Below are 22,115 nucleotides of genomic sequence, written 5' to 3'. Positions count from 1 at the left end.
TTTTCTGTCCTATTCCATGTCCATAGCTCAAAAGTCATCTGTCAGACATAAATTGTTCCCAAGATGGCTATTCTCAGCAACCTGCTCCTGATGGGCTTGTTCGGATTGGTCCCTCAATGGCAGAGAACACCTCCTGGCAACAAGCTTCCACACATCTCCTAGACACCTACGTGGCCAGACTGTACTAGGCACCCCGAGTGCCTAGTGCAGCAGCAAACGTAACTTCTGCTCTCTGCCTCAGCAACCATCACCAGAAAAACAAACCAAACAATGTGCGGCCAAGTAGTGTGTCATCTCAAACACGAGAAGGTCACCTGGGACACCCCCATAAAAGCATACCTTCAAAGGTGGTCAAAAGGTACAAACTTCCAGTTACCACGTAAATAAGCACTAAGGATGTCATGTACCCCGTGGTGTCTACACTTAACACTGCTGTATGATCTATAGGAATATAGTTAAGAGAGTAAATCCTAAGAGTTCTCATCACAAGAACAAAAAATTGTTTTTGCTTTTTCTTTTTATTGTATCTATATGAGATGATGGAAGCCAGCTAACCATATTGTGGTAATCATTTCACAGTATATCTAAGTCAAATCACTATCCTGTACACCTTAAACTTATAGAGTGATGTATGTCCATTATATCTCAATAAAACTGGGAGGGGGAGGGGGTGAGCATACCTTCAGAGATAAAGTCAAAGTTTTTCTCTGCAGTCTGAGGCCAGCCATGTATATATATGCTCTTGTGGTTTCATCCCCCATAATTCCATTTTGCATGACACCATGGAAATTGATGCAGGGCTTCCTCAAGTACTTTTCCTTTACCCAGCCAGCTTCTAGAATTGTTTCTCCACCGCTGTCCTGTCATTCCCCTTTCCTCTGTATGTGGCTTTTCATGGTCTGGACAGCTATGGCTCCAATCCCAATACCACTACTGATACGACCGCAGATGAGTCATTTAAATTTATAGTCTCAGGTTTCCTCATCTATAAATGGAGATAATACTCTATAAGGTCATTTTCAGGATTAAATGAAATCACATGGATCAAAGTCCTGGGATACAGTAGACTCTCTCTAAGCACCATTTTCTTCTCACTTGTCTCCTGCCCTCCTATACCCACCAGCTAAAGGATCTCATCACTCTGCATGAGATGTGTGGTAATGTGAAGGCCCAATGGGCCTTGATTTGAGCTCCATTCAGCCATGTTTTTTTTTTTTGTTTTGTTTTTGTTTTTGTTTTTGTTTTTTTTTTGTGGTATGCGAGCCTCCCTCTGCTGCGGCCTCTCCCGTTGCGGGGCACAGGCTCCGGACGCGCAGGCCCAGCGGCCATGGCCCACGGGCCCAGCCGCTCCGCGGCACGTGGGATCCTCCCAGACCGGGGCGCGAACCCGGTTCCCCTGCATTGGCAGGCGGACGCGCAACCACTGCGCACCCGGTTCCCCTGCATCGGCAGGCGGACGCGCAACCACTGCGCCACCAGGGAAGCCCCCAGCCATGTTTTTGATGTGGGATCCTGGGCAAGTCTTTAAACCATCATGGTCTTGAGGATTACTTTGAGATACTAATGAGATAATAGACACCAAATTGCTTTCTATTCAAGATAGAGCTCTCCAAATACTAGAAGAGTATGGTAACGAGAACTAGGCCCTTGGAAAAAAATGAATCTATAAATGAGATACATCCACTGTATAACCCCAAATTTTTCAGTAAGCATTTGCAGAAGGACTATTTTGAAATAGGAAAGTTAATTGCAAAATACCCAAATCTTATACAGGATTGGTGGGAGGTAAGAGAAAATTGACTTGCCCCTCTTTCTTATCTACAACTTAGAATGAACCTAGCCTGCTTCAAATTACAATCTTTTGTCACACCTGAATGGGTAGGGAATCCCAGGGGAAGACGGTCCAGAGCAGGGGGGGGGGGGCATAGGCAGCATGGAGAACGTGCCCTGTCTTCCCAGCTGAGCAATAACTAGGCTGCCCACACCCATAGAAAACCCATGCTCAGCCCATGCTTGAGGAACTGCCCAGATGCCAGGTTGGGAAAGGATGCTCAGGGCTTGTAGAAGACCTGCCCGCATAACATGGCTGCTCAACTAGCATTGTTCTCCAAGGCCCTGCACTGTCCTGCCACGGGGCTGCTCTTTGTGTTCCTCTATCTTGAGCACAGGAGCATCTGAGCTGGGTTCTTTAAATTGGGCTGAAAGATATTCCAAAGTTGGCCACAGCATTTTTTCCTGGGAACTGATCTATGGACTCAGCAAGGAGGATCAATAGGACCTTAAATGACCTGAAAGGACACTCTACATTTAAAAAGACTGCAGATCCCCAACAAAATCCATCTGGGGAAGGGGTGGCTTAGCAACAAGCCCCTCTGGGTGGGGGTTACCTATGTGTCAAGGGTGTCATTTCAATGTCAGGGGTTCCAGAAACACTCTGTCAATGTGTCCTTGTTGGTAACTTGAGTTAACAAGGCCATGTGAATATTTTCATTTCTGGATTGAGCTCAAAATCAGAGTCCTGTTTGCTCTCCATCTATGTTGGAGTAGATAGTACCTACACCCTCAAGGTGAAATTTCACAGCCTAAGTCATCAAAGCAAAAGGCCAGCCTCTCTTCTCATGCAGAGAAGAGTAAAGACATCCTTGAGTTGGGTGCCCAGGAAAAGATGGACAACTCTATCACATCACAGGACCTATGGACCTTAATAAGCCTGATCTCTTTATTCAAAGTTCATGGTGGCCAAAGGAAGGTTAGGTCACTGTTGGTAGCCCATGAAGCAAAATGAGCTGCTTCTCCAAGAATTTGGAAACCAGGTCACCCTCAGAAAGTTAGACTAAAATCTGCACGTATGATGGATTGGACTAGAATTCAGCGGGAGTAGACCAAGATAGTGACAGAATCTGTGACGGAAGAATTTGGAAATACCCCAAATTCCCATCAAAGTGACTTGACTGCAATATCAGGAAGGTAGATATGGAATGTGATTATGACTTTAAAAGTGCAAATCTGCCTAGTTAGGTGTATAGGAAGCTGTGTGGAGAAACTGGTTTGAAGAGACTAGTGCATACAGAAAGGAAGCCCAAACTCTCAGAAGCTGGCAGGGCCATCTAAGCAAGGATGGATGGGGGTGGGTGGGTGCCTCATTCTTTCAGGGCATTGTGTCAGGGGCATTTCTCTGTGGACCATACAACAAATTTCATTTATTCTAACTCCAGGCTAGGCAAACATCTGGATGGAATTTGTCTTCTCAAGCACATTTATCTATAGAGACTGATCTTGCATGGCAACGTGAGTATTCTGGTCTGTTGGTCTTAATGTGGGTATGTCCATCAGTCTCTGGGGTCTGGTTAATGTGAGTTTATTTGAGGAAGGTCAGGATCTCGGCCGTCATGAATGTTGTGACATTTGTGATAAATAAGACAGCTGGAAATGCCCTTCCATTCACTCTGTGGACAGTAATGTTAAAAGATACACAAAGTACCCACCCCTGCAATGTTAGCATTTGCACATGACTGATTACAGGACCCAATAACTTTAATTATAGCCCAGTAAAATAATTTTTTTAAAAAGCAATAAAATAAACTGATACTTAAGAAAACACATTTGGTTTTGATGGTCATTGTATTTTTCAAATTCCTGCATCCTATTGATTTTTCTGAAGTACTTTCTAAAGCAATCACCTCTTTGAAATCGTTTCCAATTTTTCTTTCTTTTTTTTTTTTCAAATCATGTCGTTCAGCAGCTTCACCAGACCCAAGCCTGACAAGGGTTTTCATATCCCATAATGGAAAGACCAAAAGAAGCGGGCCCACCGCGGAGGGAGAATATTTGTCCAGAGTGGACCCAAATAGGGAGACCTGGGCTGTGTCTTCCCTTCCTCCATGCCCCCAAAGGGCTAAATTTAGTTTACAGGATATACTGCAATGACATTAACATGTTGCAAGAACAAGAATCGAGCCAAAGAGAGAAAAATAAGCTTAATGTGGTGCAAGATATTTAAATGCCATGGCAACTATGATGTCTTCTCTATTATTTAATTCACTTCCTCAGGTCAGGTCATCCTGCCCTCTCTCCCCTGCACTTCCTGTTGCTGTAATCAAATCAGGTCACCCTGAATTTGTGAGTCCTCTTCATGACTGCAGCCGTGTCTATTTCCAGCAGAAGGAATTTTTTCCATCTCTTCCTTTGCTCCCGGACCTTTATTTGGTGCCCTTGATGCTGCCAGTTGCTCTTCGCTGGGCTCCACATGCTGTAAATGCTTCCCTTTCATCCACATCTCTTGCCCCACACCCTTCTCCTCAGTGCTGCTCTCCCCGCCCCGCCCTTCAGCTTCTGCCGTTGTCACCAACACAGTTAGCCACTTGATTAGCAACTCAGTGATTCAGAAGCCAAGAACCTTGGTTCTTCTGAAAGGCCCGTGCTTCTCTTCCTAGAGCAAGATAAAGTTCCTCCCTCACCCCCAGATCTCAGTGCCCTTAAGCTGAGACGACACGGGGGCTTGAATGTTCCATTTGCCAGGGTTGCCCCTGCTTCTTCCCCTTTCTTTTCCTGTGCATGTCCCTGGAGCTCTTCATGCTCTATTTAACTTTTCCCCACGCAAGGTGGACAGAGAAGGTTTGAGCTTAGCATTTTGGTAGCCCAACCTCCTCATTTACAGATGGGAATACTAAGGTCCAGAGAGCTTAATCGACCTGTTGCATGGCTAGCCCTTGGAGGAACCAAAACAAATAGGGTGAAAACTCAATCACATTGGCAGATTTGGTGGGAAAAAGTCTTGTTAAGGGGTGAGCAGTGCCCAAATGAGTATTGATGATTATTTAAGAGTTCCTTCACTCATTCCACCCTCATCTCCCTGCCAGCAGTGTAAGCAAAAGATCAAAGCAGAGCGGGCACACCAGTCATAGATCCACCAGGACACCTGGCGAGGCTCTGCCTCGTAGGAGCATGAAGACCCTGAAGACCGCCTGGGCCCCTCCAGCCCCTACCAGCAGGACAGGATGAGGGCTCAGTGACAGCCAGACTAATGAATTCCACACAAGTCCCACATCCACTGGGCTTTTCACTATTTGCCAGCACACACAGTGGTGAATTGACAGAATTTTCCCCCCTCAGCGTAAAAAGATGCATAAAATACATGATGCCTACGAAAATATATTTATTGCAAAAGTTATATCAGTCTTCTAAGTAAGCACCAGCCTTCTCTGGGGAAAGACATGGGTGGTAAAATGAATAAAATAACTCAGTAATTTGACTGCTTCCTGCAGTGGAAGAGGGACTTCTGTTTCCCAAGCCGAGTGAGAAGAGAGGGATTTATCCTTGGATGCAGAGGAAGCAGGGCAGGGCAGCTTAGAAGAGCCACTTCTTGGTGTGAGCGTGGAAGCAAGTCCCACCCCAGAGCCTGGCTGTTGGATGTCCTGAGCCACCCCTTTCCTCCCTGGTAGGGCTTGTTCTGGCGCACTGGGATCTGCTGAGTTAGGAGCTGAGCTCTGCTGCCGCCGCCCCACATGTGATTAAGAGCTCAATGATTGATTTTCTAGCCCATGACCACACTGGTGGGGACAGAGTACGACAGAGGAGACTGGCGGGAAGCCAGGTGGAAAGAGGGTTTATGAAATGAGCTCTCAATGAAGAAAACTGTGGGAAAGAATGCAATGGAAGCAGATTTGGGGCCAGTAGATGTGGGAAAATAGAACTCAAAAACGCTCTTCAGACTTGAACCGAAACAAAGCATTTTGCCAAACACAGGAAGAGGATGCAGTGTGTGAGAAAGACTCAGCACTGTTTATATAAAACAGAATATTCCTCTCTGCACAATCACCACTGACAAAGCGTCACCTTCCTTCTGTACCAGGCACTGTGCTGGGTTCTGGGGCTATAAAGAAGAATCAGTCAGTCAGTCTAGAGAAGGGGATTGAAAACACACAAAATGATGTGTAAAAATGCAAATGGCTCTTAAGGGAGTCATCAAAACATTTTGCCTAAACTTTGGGCCCAGAGCCAGCAGGCACGAGTGGTGGGGGGAGGGGGCTGGGGCTGTGTCCCGGGTGTTGCCTGCCTCATGTGCAAACCTTTTTTTTTTTTTAATTTATTTATTTAATTTATTTATTTTTGGCTGCGTTGCAGAGCACGGGCTCTAGGTGCACAGGCTTCAGGAGTTGCAGCACGCGGGCTCAGTAGTTGTGGTGCACTGGCTTAGTTGCTCTGCGACCTGTGGGATCTTCCCGGACCAGGGCTCGAACCCGTGTCCCCTGCATTGGCAGGCGGATTCTCAACCACTGCGTCACCAGGGGAGCCCTCTTATGTGCAAATCTGAGGAAGGTTCTGGCAGGAAGACCCTGGTCGCTTCCCACCCCGCCCTTATGTCCAGATGAGGTCTGCTGAAGTGATGGGGGCTGTGTGCAGGGTTCCGGTTGTTCAGGCTGGGAAAACCTCACAGCACCAAGGGGAGGGTTGGACATCCTCCTCTAAGCCTAAAGTTAGGGCAGGACACTTGTGACATGATTATCTCCCCTCCCCGCACTTACCCACCCACCGTGAACTCGTGTCTCTGTGACTCCACCTGTGTGTTTTGAGGGGAGATTTCTTCCAATCTACCGTGCCCCTGCCTCAGTCCCCTTTGAGTAAAGAAATAAATTATTTGTGTTTTCTTTAGCTTTCAGCATTTTTTTTTTTTTAAATAAATTTATTTATTTATTTTTGGCTGCACTGGGTCTTTGTTGCTGCGCGCGGGCTTTCTCTAGTTGAGGCGAGCGGGGGCTACTCTTTGTTGTGGTGCGCGGGCTTCTCATTGTGGTGGCTTCCCTGTTGCGGAGAACGGGCTCCAGGCGCGGGGGCTTCAGTAGTTGTGGCACGTGGGCTCAGTAGTTGTGGCTCACAGGCTCTAGAGCACAGTTGTGGCGCACGGGCTTAGTTGCTCTGCGGCATGTGGGATCTTCCCGGCCAGGGCTCAAACCCGTGTCCCGTGCATTGGCAGGCGGATTCTTAACCACTGCGCCACCACGGAAGGCCTTACTTGGTTTTTTTTTTTAAAGTAGATTTAGAGCTGTTTTTTTTTTTAAATCAGAAATAAAATCCTGTTTCTGTGGGTCACGTTTGAAAATGATGTAATCCAAAGTGGAGCTTTCATCTTCCACTGCAGGAACCCCTTCTCTTTGCAGCTTTGGGGCCCAGGTATCTGCTCTGGAGGACTTTAAGGGGGTTAAATTTAAGCCAGAAGACTTCAGAAAGGTATCGACTAAGCCGGAAGGACCTCTGATCAATTTAGCCTAAGCTGGGGGACCTCAGAGCCTCTAGTCTAAGCTGGAGGGCCTGATACCAGTGTAGCCAGCCGAAGCCTGTGATCTTCTAGGGGAGGAATTCAGGCTGGGAGGAGTGGCTTCCCAGGGCCCTTAGGCAGGTGACCAGGACCCAAGTTTCCTAACTCCTGGTTCAGGGCCCTTCCCTCTCTTTCTGAAACAGTCAAAAGGGGTTGAAATTTCTGGCAGTGTATGGGACAAGTGTCCCTAGCATTGTTCTCTTTTTTCGCAGAGGAAAAACTGAATTTAATAAGAAACTCACAATACTCGATAAAAATACCTTGTATTTAAGCACAAAGCCAAAAGCAAGGCGTGGTCTCCCGGGTACTGGAAGTACTTGGAAATCCACAAAGTCTCATTCGTGGTTCAGAAAACAAAATGGAACAACTTTCTCGGCTCCCTCCTATCCTCCCCCCCGCCCCCTCCGTGCAGTAGCTGTTCTTGGCAGACAGCCAAAGCGGCACCCGGTAATTCCACGGCACATTGTGTACATTTGCATCCATTTAACCAGCTATTTACAGCCGCCCTTTGCCGCCACCTGTAAGAGGCAACGCCATAATGACGCTAAGTGGCGGGGCTGGGAAGCGGGTGCCCCGTGATGTTCTCCACTTAAAGAGCCCGAATCTGTGGAAGGTTGGCACTTGGAGAAACAGGGAGACGGCTGGGGACATCACACGTACAGGGGGGGAGGCGCGCCAGACGGAGGGTCCCTCCTCAGTAGCTCCGCTCGGTGGCTCCTTTTCTGTTACCACAAGCGCGAGGAGGGAACTGCCAGGCCTTCCGCGCCGCTTGTTTCCTGCCTGATAAAGAGCCCGCTGCCATTTGGATCTGCTGAATTTCTGAATCACCCGAGACGCCTGACGGTCCCGAGGAGGGTGGGGACGCAGCGCGCACGGGTGGGAGCCGCAGACCCGCATCTGGGCTGGATGTCACCCCCTTGAGTTTGGGAAACCTGCTCGCGGATGTGATGCGGCAACGCGGAGACACCTGCTCTCCAGTGCGTGCCGCACTCGTGCAGCTCCGGGTGGCAAACGGGGTGAAGTGGGGGCGAGGGCGAGAGGAAGTTGAGACGCTGGAGCTTTAGGAACGCTGCCTTAGCTCGCCTTGCTCTTTGGAGGCCGTCCCGAGGGGGGACTGGCGGGCACTGCACGCGGACTTCCAAGTGGTCCCCGGCACAGTTGGAGGTCGGAGTTCTGAGCCCCAGAGGGCGGATACCCGGAGGTCCCAAGTGTCCGCGAGGAGCCCGCGGCGCCCAGGACCAGGCTTGGCGCTCGGAGCGCACCAAGCCTCGCAGAAGCAAAAGCTAAACCCTGCTGGGCCCGGGGGCTGCTGGGCTGGGGCGTAGCGTCAGCGCGGACCCCGAGCGTCTTTCGTTTTAAGGAGCCTCACTTCTGGGAAGGGACGGGGAACTGTCAATCAGCGAGGGAGGGAGCGCACCGGCGCTGGGTGATGTCAGCGGATCAGCTGCTCGATAACAAAGAGGGGGTATTACAGGAGAAAGTTGCAGCGGCGGCGGCGGCCACGGCGGCACCCCGGAGCCTCGGAAGCGGGGGCAAGTGGGCGAAGGAGGAGGGACGGCTGCTGCGGGAGCAGCTTAAGGCCAAGGAATTGAAAGGGCTCTAGGGGGAGGCAGTGCGAGCCAGCCCCGACTGCTCCTCCTCTTCCTCCTCCTCCAAACTCGCAGGGTTCAGCCCCAGCGCTCGCTCAGCTGCCGGGAGCACCCGGAGGGACGGGAGGCAGCCGCGCGGCCCCGAGCTGGGCAGGGTCCCCAGCCGCCATGGATAGCGACGACGAGATGGTGGAGGAGGCTGTGGAAGGTACAAGCATTTCTCTGGGGCCCGGGGAGGAGGCGCCGAGGGCACGGAACGCGGAAGGAGTGGTGGGCTGCGACCTGCGCGGCGCCGGGCCCCGCGGCCGCCACTGTCCCCTACGCGGGCGGCCCGCTGCTTGGGCAGGGGCCGGACCGCCACGGCCACGCCACTGGGAGCGCGCACTGCGCGGCGGGGCGCAGGCTGGGAACGGGTCTCGGCTGGGCCGGGGTCTCCGGGAGAGCGCTGCTGCTTCATCCCGCTCGGTCGCCGCCTGCATCCGCCTTCGGAGTTGCGAAACCTGCCGGGCACTCCGGCCTTCCCCCTCTCGGGGATGGGAGGTGGCGGTGCGCAGGAGTTCAGCCCCCCGCGGCCGGCCGTCTCCGTGGAGAAGTCCCCCCGCCCGGTTTTGGCAAGCCCGAGCCCCTCTCCGGGCGCCAGCCCTTTCCTTCCGCTCGCCGCTGCGACCCGCGGTGACCGCGGCCGCGTCCGGGTCCGTCCCCCGGCGCAGCGCACGGGGCCGGACCAGGCACGTGGCAGCCGCGGTCCGGGCGGTCGCTTCTCCGAAACGATGAAATCATTGCAGAGCCATGGACAACGCTCCCGACCGGGGGCTTGAACGCACGCCGGCGGGGAGGCGGGTGGCCCTGGCCTCTGCTGCCCCCGAGCGAACTCAGTCAAACCGCCCTTCCCCCCTCCTGCTTCCCAGGCGGGTGCCGCCGCCGCCACGCTGTGCAGGCGCGCCGCAAGCCCGGACTGAAATTGCTGGGTGACACTTAACTTTCTGAATTCCATGCAGTTGGCTGTGGGTGATATCACCGCCTTGGTGTCGTGTTTCTCCGCCCCTTCGCTTCCAGCGCCCCTCCCCCGACTTTTCTCGCCACTTTGTTTTGCTGAGTTTCTCCACCTTTTTTTTTTTTTTTTTTTTTGCTGGTTCTAAAAAGCGAGGTGGGGACGTTATACAATCTAGTTGTTTGTGTCAGGAGATGTTATGATTTTGTAACAGTGAATACTGGAAAATACTCTTTAGCGTATTTATTTATTTGATTCTACCGTACACAGTACGTCGTGATGTTTTGCAGTGTTGCGTGATATTATTCCGGAATATTTTAACCAGATATCTAGGTAAATATTTTTTAAGCTTTTGGTTAAATATGGTTTCTATCTAATTTGTATAAACAAGCTCTCAGAAATAGTAAAGAAAGACAAAGTGGCGACCCTTACAGATACATGAGGATGCATACTTATTGCTACTTTGGGAGAAAAAAAAATCAGTTTTTATGTCAGCATAATTGACTCCTTTTGTAGTGCTCCCGAGGTCTTAAGGAGAGATTAAGTAGAATAATATTTCTGAATTCTATAAAAGCTAACTGTCTTAATGTAACTATTGAAACTTCTTATTTCTTTATCCAGCTTCAAGGAGTGTTGATGGTGGTGTTTTACTTTCACAGTGTCCTGAACTGTTTATCTCCAATGAGTAAAGCCAATGCTGGGACTTAACTGGGGCCCAAAGATGTTAGTTGGAAGCCTTCTTTAAATGTAAATTATTGACTACGTGTGCCTTCATAATATGAAAGATAATTGAAAAATGCTCTTCTCAAATTGTTAGGACTGGCTCTCATTCTTCAAAGTTTACTTTTACTCATAAAAATTTAATGCAAACCCTTGATCACAGGCACTGCTCCCGAGGTTAACCCATCTTCCCCTTTGAAGCTGTTTTGGAAACACAAGGCCCACTTGTCCACGGTCCCAGGCTCCTTGCAGAATGTGAACAAGCAGCTTTAGAAATGCACCGATGTTGTTTTTGAGGTTGCTCAATGGGTGAAAGCAGAGAAATTTCTTCATATTAGCAAGGAAGGTTCTGTTATATAGGGTGACCATATGCATTATTGTCCAAAATCAGAACATACTTGAGAAGGGTCACTGTTTAATACTTATGCTGGGACAACTGGCTTAAACCTTGAATGTCTGGGGCAAACCGGGACACATGGTGACTCAGTTGTACCTAACAGTAAACAATTAGAGTAACACAGAAATTTTAAAAATCCTTAGCCGCACCCAGGGCTCAGACTCACACAGTGTCTAGAGCATGCATGTGTAAAAGTAGGCTTTTCTTTAGCCATTCTTGGACTTTTAAGTGCTGTTTGTAATAGTCTTTACTTAACATCTAACACATGCATGGGGGACTGGTAAAAGGCCATTCTGAAGATCTTGGTGTTGAAGTACCAACTAACCTACCTCTCTCCACATACAGAGCCTGTGCTCTCGGTAGTTTATTTGTCTTAGCTGAAATTATCATTGCTGTAATTGTTTAGTCCTTACTATTTGCAGGCTCTGTGCTAAGTGTTTCACACACACATTATCCATTCAGTCTTATCACATGCGTACTAATAATGTCCTAATTTTACAAAGGAGGAAACTGAGGCTTAGAGAAGTTAAGAACTAATCTGAGGACACTCAGCCAGGTAGGAGACAGGCTTGGACCTCCAGAACCCCACTGTGCCATACCAAACTGTCTCTCTACATCTTTCTTTTTTTTTTTAACGAGTCAGTCAAATATATGAAATAGTTGGTAACTGAGTTTGGAAGCCACAGTTAAATGTTGCGTGTCATTCTTTATCAATGTCACTCTTTAGAGGTTGGTTCTGAAAGAGTTTGGTGACTTTCAGAAAAATGTATTTGGGGAAAGAGAATTTAACTTACAGCCTCTGCAACAGATATCCTTTTTCTTCTTTTTCTTCCTCCTTAGAAACATACTCTGGGGAAGAAATTGGTCTCTTCAGGACTTGAGTGTTTCGTCATCTCATGTACATTTTGATTCTCTGTCAGGTGGAGCTGTAGCTTGGGTGGAGTTCCAAGCTCAGGGTGGATGAATCTCCGAGGGCAGGTGGGTGTCTGTGTACAGTGCTGGCTATGCTCCCTTGGGAAGGTAGCCCTGGGCCTCAGCAGGCCTGCAAACATCACCTGAGCTCCTGCTGTGGTTTTTAAAAAACTCTTGGAGGCTCATTGGTTCTTCAAGGAGTGATGTTTAGCTTGGGGAAGAGAAATCGTCATTACGTCTATTTCTTTGTTTACCCGTAGACACAAAGATGAATACAATGTGGTCCCTAATATAATTTGAAATAAATATATCACATCTAAACCGATGAATCATGGTGGTTGAGAGGAAGTAAAAATTGCATCTAGCTTGGGGAAATAGATGGGGGAGGATTTCCCGGAAGAGGTGGCGTGGAGTTGAGTCCAGTCCAGAGGGGAACTTTGGGAGTCAAGAGAGGTGTGGAATGAAACTAATTCACAAGAAAAACGCAGATGACCAATAAGCATTTGAAAAGACACAATTTCATTAAATAAATACAAAGGAAAATGTTGAGATAAAAGTTTTCTCTAATTAGATTGACAAAATTCAGTGAGCCGGATATCCTCCTACAAGGAAAGGGACACCCTTATGTGTGATTCATTAATATCATCAAGGAATTTCAGCTAATTGAATACTAACCCAGGAGCACAAAGACATTAAAAAGAAAGGGGAAAAAAAAAAAAGAGAGAGAGGAGTGGAATTATGCAGGCACATTCAGAGATGAATCCCTGGGTTCTGCTGTCACAGAGGGCCTAGGAGGAGAAAAGTGGAGGGTGAGACCGGGCAAGGAGGCTCGTCGCAGGCCGAGATCGTGGACTCCGTCCCGGAGGCCGTGGGCCATGTGAGGGCTCTTTAGAGCTGGGAATGGAGGATGAAGGCTCTGCTCTGGGAAGGCGGGAGGATGGGATGAACAGGCAGTGGGGAGCGGGTGAGGCCATCACCTAAAAGGCTCTTTGCAGTAGCGGTTTACGAGGGTAGGAAAAAACAGAAAGGCCTCGAAACATAAAGGAGACATCGAGGAAGAATCCTCAAAAATGGGAAGTAGAGTCTCCAGAACTAAGGAGCCAGACTGAAAACAAGCATCTCCATGTTTCACTGTCCCAACCCCTCCAACATTAAGAGCATTTCTAGCAGGCCCCCTAATATCTCATCCTGCCTGTCTCTAATAAGACCGCTCATGCTCTGTACTTAGGAAAAATACAGCCTAGGTGTCCTGGTAGCACCCTCTATGTGAAGCCCTCACATTAAAATTAAGACCCTTGGGCTTCCCTGGTGGCGCAGTAGTTGAGAGTCCGCCTGCCGATGCAGGGGACGCGGGTTCGTGCCCCGGTCCGGGAGGATCCCGCGTGCCGCGGAGCGACTGGGCCCGTGAGCCATTGCGGCTGAGCATGCGCGTCCGGAGCCTGTGCTCCGCGACGGGAGAGGCCACAACGGTGAGAGGCCCGCGTACCGCAAAAAAAAAAAAAAAATTAAGACCCTTACAACTAATCATTGAGCTCTTGCAAGGGATCACTCTCAAAACTCAAATTATGTTTTTAACCACCAGCGTGTGTATCATCATGAGGACACATTCTTTGCACTAAACAGAATAAGTTTGCCTTTTTATTATTATTACCTTTTTTTTTTTTTTTTAAAGTAGTCCTATTATACAAAACCAACAGTGCATGTAAGGGCCTCTGGTTCTGAGGGAAACACACACACATATATACACACACACTCAGATCTCCTGTGAATAAGCCTGAGGCAGTAAGCAGCCAGGTGTCCGATCCAGAGGGAATTTCCTGTGCTGAGAGGTACCCTCACTGCATAGAATACAGGCCTGGCTCTCATCAGGTTCAGGAAAAAGCTCCGAGGGAACCCGTGGGGAAAAAATTGAACTTTCTCTCTGTTCAGTAGATAATGATCTTTAGAACAAAGTGAAAAACTAGACTTGTGAGACGGTTATGTTTTATTCCCTCTTCTTCTAACTTCAGTCAATATTTAAAACTGTGCTGCAGACACATATGTGGCACAGGAGCTGGGACCGCATTCCCAACACAGAGCAGTCGTTCAAGTGGGTTTTCCTTGTTGTTTGGGTTGGCGTTCAACCTCTGTTGAGTGGGAATTGGCCCGGAAGGCTGTTGGCTGACTTGGCGCGTTGCACAGATTGATCTCAATCAGAGCAAGCTGGACTAGTGTTTCTCTTTGCATCGGGTAACACTTGGAAGAGACAGGCGTTTGCCACCAGGATATGCTGGGGAAGATCCTGGTGGTTCTGTGAGAACTATCTTAACTACGAAGGCGTCTTCCACTTCTCTGCCTGGGACCTGAGAACACCTCCCGCTTTAGAGGTCACTTCTTCCACCATTGGCAGGGAAGAAAGGGTGTTCAGCCAGTTTGCCCTTGACCAGAGAGAAAAGGGATTGGAGGATTGGGGGAAGGGGCCCTCAGCATCCATAAGTGCATTCAGGGTAGCAGTTAATGTGTTTCTTGAGCACATTAGCAGTGGCTTCCTCATCTATAAGATTGGAATTTGAGGGATGGTTGTGAGGTTTAATTTAGATAACAGGAAATTACATAAACCAGTGCCTGATAAACAGTAGGTATACCGATTTTTTTCTTCGCTGTATATCAGTCTCCCTCTCCATTAAATTGACTGTTGCTGGCAAGACAAATATTACATGATCTTATTGTCCAAATGGCAGTGGAACAAGAGTTGTACCAGAAGCTCCTCTAGCACTAACATTGATAGGAGATATGAGGTCTCAGCAACCTAATCTCTTCTCTTTGTCTTCTTTATTTTCTTTTTAAAATTTATTTATTTTATTTTTTTGGCTGCATTGGTTCTTCGTTGCTGCGCGGGGGCTTTCTCTAGCTGCAGCGAGCAGGGGCTACTCTTCGTTGCAGTGCGCGGGCTTCTCATTGTGGTGGCTTCTCTTGTTGCGGAGCACGGGTTCTACGCGTGCAGGCTTCAGTAGTTGTGGCACACAGGCTCAGTAGTCGTGGCTCGCAGGCTCTAGAGCACAGGCTCAGTAGTTGTGGTGCACGGGCTTAGTTGCTCTGCGGCACGTGGGATCTTCCCGGACCAGGGCTTAAACCCGTGTCCCCTGCATCGGCAGGCGGATTCTTAACCACTGCTCCACCAGGGAAGTCCCAGCCTAATGTCTTTTCTTCCTGACGTTTCTTTCCTTGGAAGGTCCCTTAGTTGTTGTTATTGTTTTGCTTGTGGCTGTTGTTTTAAACATAAAGTTCTACTGCTAGGAACACCACCCCCAGCTGTTACATATTCAGGGTGGAAGTCTTGAATGATCACAAGCCTTAACTTTTAGCTCCTTTTCATTGATCCCGGTCATTGATCACATCCTGGTCATTGATCACATCGTCCTCCTTTTGGAAGGATGAGAAGAAAACAAAACAAATGAGCCAGCCAGAGGATTCTGCTGTGATCTGATAGAGGGAGGTTTCTCACAGCAAGCAGCTAAACACCTTTAGAAAGTCAGGGAATCGTCACAAGTCTGAGCCTTCTTTCTAAACACACAGCGTCACCAGAGAAACAGCCATCATTCAGCAGCTTCTCTGTTCTCTCCCTAGAGCCTAACAAGGTGATGGGACTTCTGTTCACTGGCCTGTGGAAGGAGGCATGGGCATAAGCATGCTTCATGGAGGAGGGTTGATTTTTTTGCTTTCATCTCAGTGGGGTTCAGTACTGTCCTTCAAGTGCTTTTAGTGTGTTCTGTGATGCTTCCAGGTTTCTCTAATATCTAAATGCCATTGCGGAGGGTGCACCTGCAGTGTTTTATTCAGAAATAGGATATAGGACTATTGCAACTGAGCAAAGGTGGAAGTACATTAACATTGGATTTTTGGGATTTTTTTCCCCTCAGTGTTCACGTTTATCATAATATTTCTTTTGATCTAAAGTAGAATAACTAATTTTATCAAACATTAACTTTAAAAAGTCTGAAATATGTGAACTGTTTTCTATGGGGAAAGCGTTTTCAATAAATTAGTAAGTACCTCAGTATAAGGCTAAAATGATTATTCTGATAGTTATACCTAAATCAGAAGTGGAATCCTAAATTTGTAGGAATGCAAATAGCTAAATTTAATTTGATCTGAGCAACATTTCATAAAAGAAAGCTTTTAACTATACACTGAGGGGCTTATTTTAATGAAAAGAGAAAAAGTAGATATAATTTATTTCAATGAGAGCAACGCCATCAGTAGCTATTTAGAAAATAATTGTCCAAATTACTTCATATGACTCAAGTGTCATTGAATTATGTCAGGTACAGTTTTTGGTTTTTGAGCAAGAAGGAAGCAATCGTGGCCTACTTCCCTCCTAACCGTTAATTTCCTGGCCCTTGTTAGAAAAAAATTTTGGGTTAAGAGGAAGGGAACCTTATTGATTGTGATTTATTTAAGTAGCCATGTTTTAATGTAATATAGTCTAGGTAATTCATCCTGTGCAGAATCAGACGTAGCAATAAAACAGTGCATTTGTTCATTTTTATTTTATGTTTATGCAATCAATAATACAAAGAAAGAGCTTTTTCGTTCTTTATAAGAGAGCTTACTTACTATCTTTTCTGAGGGATGATATTCGTTTATCACTTTAGAAGAAATTGTTTTAGGAGAGTAAAGCATTCATTGTGGCGATATGGTTTGTGTTTTCTTTTATACCTGTGAGCCGTCTGGAAGCCACATTTAAGCGTTTGATGTCCCTGCATTGCACGCAGTATTTAATGCTTTTTATACCTTTTTCATCCATGACTCAGGTCATTAACCCAGGAGAAAGCCAGTAGATTAACTGCTGCCTTCATTTTCACCCGCCTCTGCAAAATTAGTTCACCAGAATGACTGGGGAGACACCAGTGAGGTGACTCCTGGGTTTTGTGAAATATGTAGATAATAATAAAGAAAAACCTAAACATTGACCGTAAACGTAAATATAAGAGTACACCAATCGGTGACCCAGGAAGAGCCAGCAGTTTAAAGATCACAGCGTCATAATCGCTGCTGAAGTTCAAAATCACTGCTTAAATGGTCACGTGGATACTTGTAGCTACATGTAAAGCCCAGACCCTCCGAACACAGTGGGTAGAGGGTGTATGACAAGTTGGTTACTGAACATTCAAAGCTGAAAGATTTTGTAAAGTAAAGCAGTAGGTTCAATGTTAAGCTTAAGTTTAAGCTTAGAGGGACTCCAAGTTCGTGTGTTAGTCCAGTGAGGTGTAGAGATAGCAGGGCAGTCTTGAAGACGTGGCTCTGTCCTTTTCAGGGGGCGCCTGGCTAGCAGAGCTCCACATCATACTATATAATGATGTATGAAGTCGTAGTGTATACTTAGTTCTAGAACCAGATAACTTATTGCCAAGACAGTGTGCCGTCTCAGCTGTGTTTCCGTTAAGCATGAGAGCTCAGGGGCGTTAATCCCAAATGTGAGCAGGTACCCTGTGAGCGGGGAAGTGCCGGGTCAACTGAAACTCACACTGCAGGTGTTGTTACTGAGAGTAACTCTCAGTCCCCAGTGAAATCTGAGCGTGGTTTTGGTTCCTAACCTTACACGTGTCTAAGGCCCTCTACTGTGGACCCGTCCTTTCTAAAGTGTACCTAAGCGCGGAGTTGATGGTGCTGATGCGGGCAGAGAAACCTTGGTGTTCGCTCTGCCCGCAGGCAGGGAAGGGACCCTTGAGCTGCGCGGGGCACTTGCTGGCAGCGTCTGAGCACAGATGATGGTGGGTGAGCATGGAGGATGTTAAGGCCTGCCTTGTGGTTCCCTTTCTCCAGGGCACCTGGATGATGATGGATTGCCGCACGGCTTCTGCACGGTCACCTACTCCTCCACAGACAGATTCGAGGGCAACTTCATTCACGGAGAAAAGAACGGACGGGGGAAGTTCTTCTTCTTTGATGGCAGGTAGCACTCACGGTTTTGTTTTATTTTGTTTTTGGGGGGGTGGGGAGTAGGTACCAAATTACTTTATTTGGAGGAGTGATACGAATGAGAGAATTTAAGTGAATGTTTTAGTACAATTTATAGAAAAAGTCAAAGTAACCCCAACATGCATGTACTCCTTTGGGGACCAGGGATGTCAGTCACCCCTTGTTACTGAACCAAACTTGGGTCTGCTCGCCCGTGTGCAGTAAAGCCAGTCTGACATCTGGCTGTGGTGAAGGAAAGTGCGGCGTTTAGTGCAGGCGCCAAGCAGTGCACCCAGGGCAGTTAGTGCTCAAAACACCCGAACTCCCAGATGGGTTTCGGGAAAGCATTTTTAAACACCAGGTGAGGAAGGGGAGTCCCGGAGTATGTGATCAGCTTGCACACATTTCTCTGCTTGGTTGATGGTGAGGGAACAGGGCGGCGTCACAGGGGTTAACATTACCAGTAGGTGTGTGGGCTACATAGTCAGGACCACGTATGACCTCAAGTAGTTAACTTCTTCCATTTGGTGGTGGTTTTAGCATCTGCAAAACAACTCCGGAAATGTGCGTCAGCTCCTGTTATCTGGGTACTTCAGAGAGGAGCTCCAGCAGAGGATACGGGGGAGGGGGTCTGTCCCGGGAAGGTCCCATAGCGTCCCGCTTAGTTACACCCCCATGGCTATGGCCTAAGACTCAGCTCTGCCGTCATTGCCTCTAAGGGTGTGCTTGTCAAAGAGAGCCTCTGCCGTGCCAGATTCAGGGACCCCCGTCTTGCACAGGTTGGTTAGGTGGTCACCCAGGTCTTTGATGGATTTCACCTCCTTGTTCAGATAATGAGTCTCCATAAAGTCACACAGGTGGAGATCGTTTTCGTCAGGGACCACTGTGTGTAGTTCCCGTAGTGACTGATTCACGCTCTTTTCCAAGTGTAACGCACACTCAGTCTGTGTTCAGCACACTCTCAGACATCATGGTCCAGTTTCTTGATCTCCTTTTGAAAGAAGATTCAGCCACCTCATTGGTTCTGCAGCTTCATAATTTTCTCAGCATATTCTCTTTCCTCCTGAGATTAGTCAAGAGACTATCTAGCAGAGTTCTTCAAAGCCACATCATCACGGTCCAAGCAGTAAGACGGGGAGATATAGGAGGGGTACAGCTCCAGACTCACAGTGTTCTAAATGCTTGTCTTTGGGATGACTGGACATTGTGTGTGATACCTTAATGCTGATGTCGTCACTAGTATTTCCTATGTTCTACCACTAGTTAAAATATTTTTCACAGCAGGGTTCTTTTACCTTGCTTTCACCCCCTGTATGAGAACGCTGTGAGGCAGAAGCTTCTCACCCTCTTGAGACAGGTGGAAATAACTAGGACTTTTTTCTTTCAAGAAGAGATGGGGTTGCATGGGCCCAGCTTTCCAACAGTGACTTTTAAGCCGTGTCAGCTTCAGAAATGAAAAGTGGTCGTGTGAATTTCTCCAGCATTTAGAGGAATTCAGAGCCATGGAAGGACTAGCTCTTTTCATACCACTTGACTGGGTAATTCCGAGATGGATTTAGCTAAAGCAGGTTATAGGATTCTGTGGGACACAGCACCGCTTACTGTAAACTCTTGACATTGGTGATAAGCTGAAGCTTCCTTATTCCTTGGAATTCCTTCAGGAAAGAAAACGTCTAAGCTGATAGTTGAAGGGTGATCGCAGACACTGGCTTGTAACCCAGAATCCCTTTTCTGTAGGTGGAGTGAGTCGCTTTTAAAAAATACTAACAGGTCCTCAGGCTCTCAATTATCTGATATAAGGAGGGGTGAGGAAAGCGATAAAAACCTATCAGAGAACTTTTGAAAATTTTTATTTTAATTCCAACCTTCTCTTTCCCACTGTCCTCAGCCACACACCCCACCTCTTTTTAGCAGAAAATTGGTTTCCAAACTATTCATGTTAAATGGTCGAATATTCTGCTTCCATTCTTCTGCCCTGGTGGATAACTGAGTCCCGTAGCAACCTCTTACTCAATTTGTTATCAGTGCTTTCTTCTCTCACGATTCCTTTAACCTGTCCAGAAGGAAACTTTTCCTGCCTCACTTCCGTAGAAGTTTATTTATAACTCTTTTCTGGAAAGTGTCACTGTTTACCTCATGCAATTATTCTTTTATTCATTCAGCAAATATATATTTATATAAATGTCTTATTTCCCCTACAGGAGAGAGGTTTCCTTGAGGGCACAATCTGCATCTGCTCCATCTTGTATGCTTCATAGCACTTTCTGTTACTTTGGTGTTAAAAAAAAAATTCTTGCTGAATGAGGATGGGAGACGAAAAAGAGGGTAGAATTCACACACACACACATACACACACGCACGTGCGCACGCTGATGTTTTAAATCTCGTAGTTTGAAGGTCAAACCCAGTAACCGACTGACTCTGGGAAAACAGTCCAGCAGGCTTCGTTGAATTTAGTACTGGTTACTGGCTTGCTTCACAGACCTGAGACTCAGCGAACTGCCGGGCTAGGCTGAGTTTCCCAACCAGTGTGTCAGGAATGAGCCCTGCGGGGCTGAGTGGGGCCTGAGACTTCCCAAGCACCTCCCTCCCTCCCTCCCTGTGTCAAGCCAGTCACGTCTGGCTCTGACCAGCTTCATCCAGTTCCCCCAGTGTGCTGTACAATTGCAGTGATCTGCATGGGAGTCATGACCAGGGAAAGCTGGAGCACTGGCTGAGGCTGAAGCACTAGGCCAGTAACTATCTACGGAATAGAAAGAAATTCGTTGCCTTTCTTTTTTCTTTTAGAGGCACGGATTCACTGGTTTTTATACCTACCACTCAAACACCTGGAGAGACTTGGGTCCAATGTAGACTCAAAGAGTGGTGGTATTAGCAAGGACCTAAAGAGTTTACCCTTGTTAGCCTTCTGCAGATAGATGGGGGTAATTACCTTGAGGGGAGAAGGTCAGTATCACTGCTTTTATGACATGGGATGAAGCAGTGTGGTGACAGTTTCTCAAAAGGTCCTCGTCGCCTTCATTCATAAGCCCAATGATGATCGTGTTATGAGACATCGGCTAAAAAGATTGGCGGAAAAGTTAGTGAGTGAGTCTTATGACTGAAATAAAGGCTGTGGAATCTATTAGATCTTTCTAAGGGGGATGCAGGAAGTGGTCATGGAGAAGTCAGTCACCTCTAATGAAGCAGCACCTTAGTTTACACTCTGCTCTATTAATTTTTCTCCCTATTACTGCTCCCCATTTTTAGGGTCTGATGTATTGGGTAAAACAAAGTGGGCACTCAGTGCTTTTACTGCCAGTCAGGAGGCTTTAGTCTGGAAAAATTCCTCCCAAAAGGGTGACATCAAGGTTTTGAAATAACAGTCGAGGAAACAAAACGTTTATGGTAGAGTTTTTAAAAGTTGTTCAAACCCGTAGTACTCGCTTATGTTCCCATCAGAGGCTTTATTTGCAGTTACAGGAGGCTCTGTTCGGAAAATTCTAGTGTAGTGACAGAAGATTTGGCCTGATGCATTCTAATCTTATATAAAACCTGATTGCGATTTTTTTTTTAACTAGAGACATGATTCATATACAAAAGGCTGTACATATTTAACATATACAACTTCATGAGTTTGGAGTTAAGTATACATTCATGAAACTGTCACCACAATCAATGCCATAGACTGGGTGTGTGATTTATGAGAACGTTTCAAACAAAATAAAAATTTATATCAAGAAAGTTCTGGAATCAGTTTTCAAACATTTAGAGAAGAGCTAACACCTATCCTTCTCAAACTCTTCAAAAAGATAGCAGAGGGAGGAACACTTCCAAACTCATTCTATGAGGCCACCATCACCCTGATACCAAAACCAGACAAAGACGTCACAACGAAAGAAAACTACAGGCCAATATCACTGATGAACATAGATGCAAAAATCCTCAACAAATACTAGCAAACAGAATCCAACAGCACATTAAAAGGATCATACACCATGATCAAGTGGGGTTTATTCCAGGAATGCAAGGATTCTTCAATATACGCAAATCAATCAACGTGATACACCATATCAACGAACTGAAGGAGAAAAACCACATGATCATCTCAATAGATGCAGAGAAAGCTTTTGACAAAATTCAACACTCATTTATGATAAAAACCCTGCAGAAAGTAGGCATAGAGGGAACTTTCCTCAACATAATAAAGGCCATATATGACAAACCCACAGCAAACATCATTCTCAATGGTGAAAAACTGAAAACATTTCC

At 47.0% G+C, this 22,115-nt stretch overlaps 1 protein-coding gene and 1 pseudogene across 7 annotated transcripts in view; one reads left to right on the top strand and one right to left on the bottom strand.

Annotated features, from left to right (window-relative positions):
• The first annotated feature begins 7,717 nt into the window (after positions 1-7,717).
• The window catches only part of SETD7 (SET domain containing 7, histone lysine methyltransferase), a 52,659-nt gene continuing 38,261 nt past the window's right edge, over positions 7,718-22,115 (top strand). Inside the window, exons 1-4 of one of the 7 annotated variants that reach the window (XM_055085891.1) lie at positions 7,718-7,928; positions 8,980-9,112; positions 10,166-10,228; positions 17,730-17,859. In XM_055085891.1, coding sequence (XP_054941866.1) covers positions 7,854-7,928; positions 8,980-9,112; positions 10,166-10,228; positions 17,730-17,859 — 401 coding nt within the window. In that variant the 5' untranslated portion in view covers positions 7,718-7,853. The other 6 variants (XM_028491700.2, XM_028491702.1, XM_028491701.1 and 3 more) reach the window with 6 other exon arrangements.
• Positions 17,866-20,920, bottom strand: LOC102986877 (ferritin heavy chain-like; annotated as a pseudogene).

Source organism: Physeter macrocephalus, chromosome 7 (assembly GCF_002837175.3).
Source record: "Physeter macrocephalus isolate SW-GA chromosome 7, ASM283717v5, whole genome shotgun sequence".
Taxonomy (NCBI): Eukaryota; Metazoa; Chordata; class Mammalia; order Artiodactyla; family Physeteridae; genus Physeter; species Physeter macrocephalus.
This window is presented reverse-complemented; position numbering and strand designations above follow the sequence as displayed.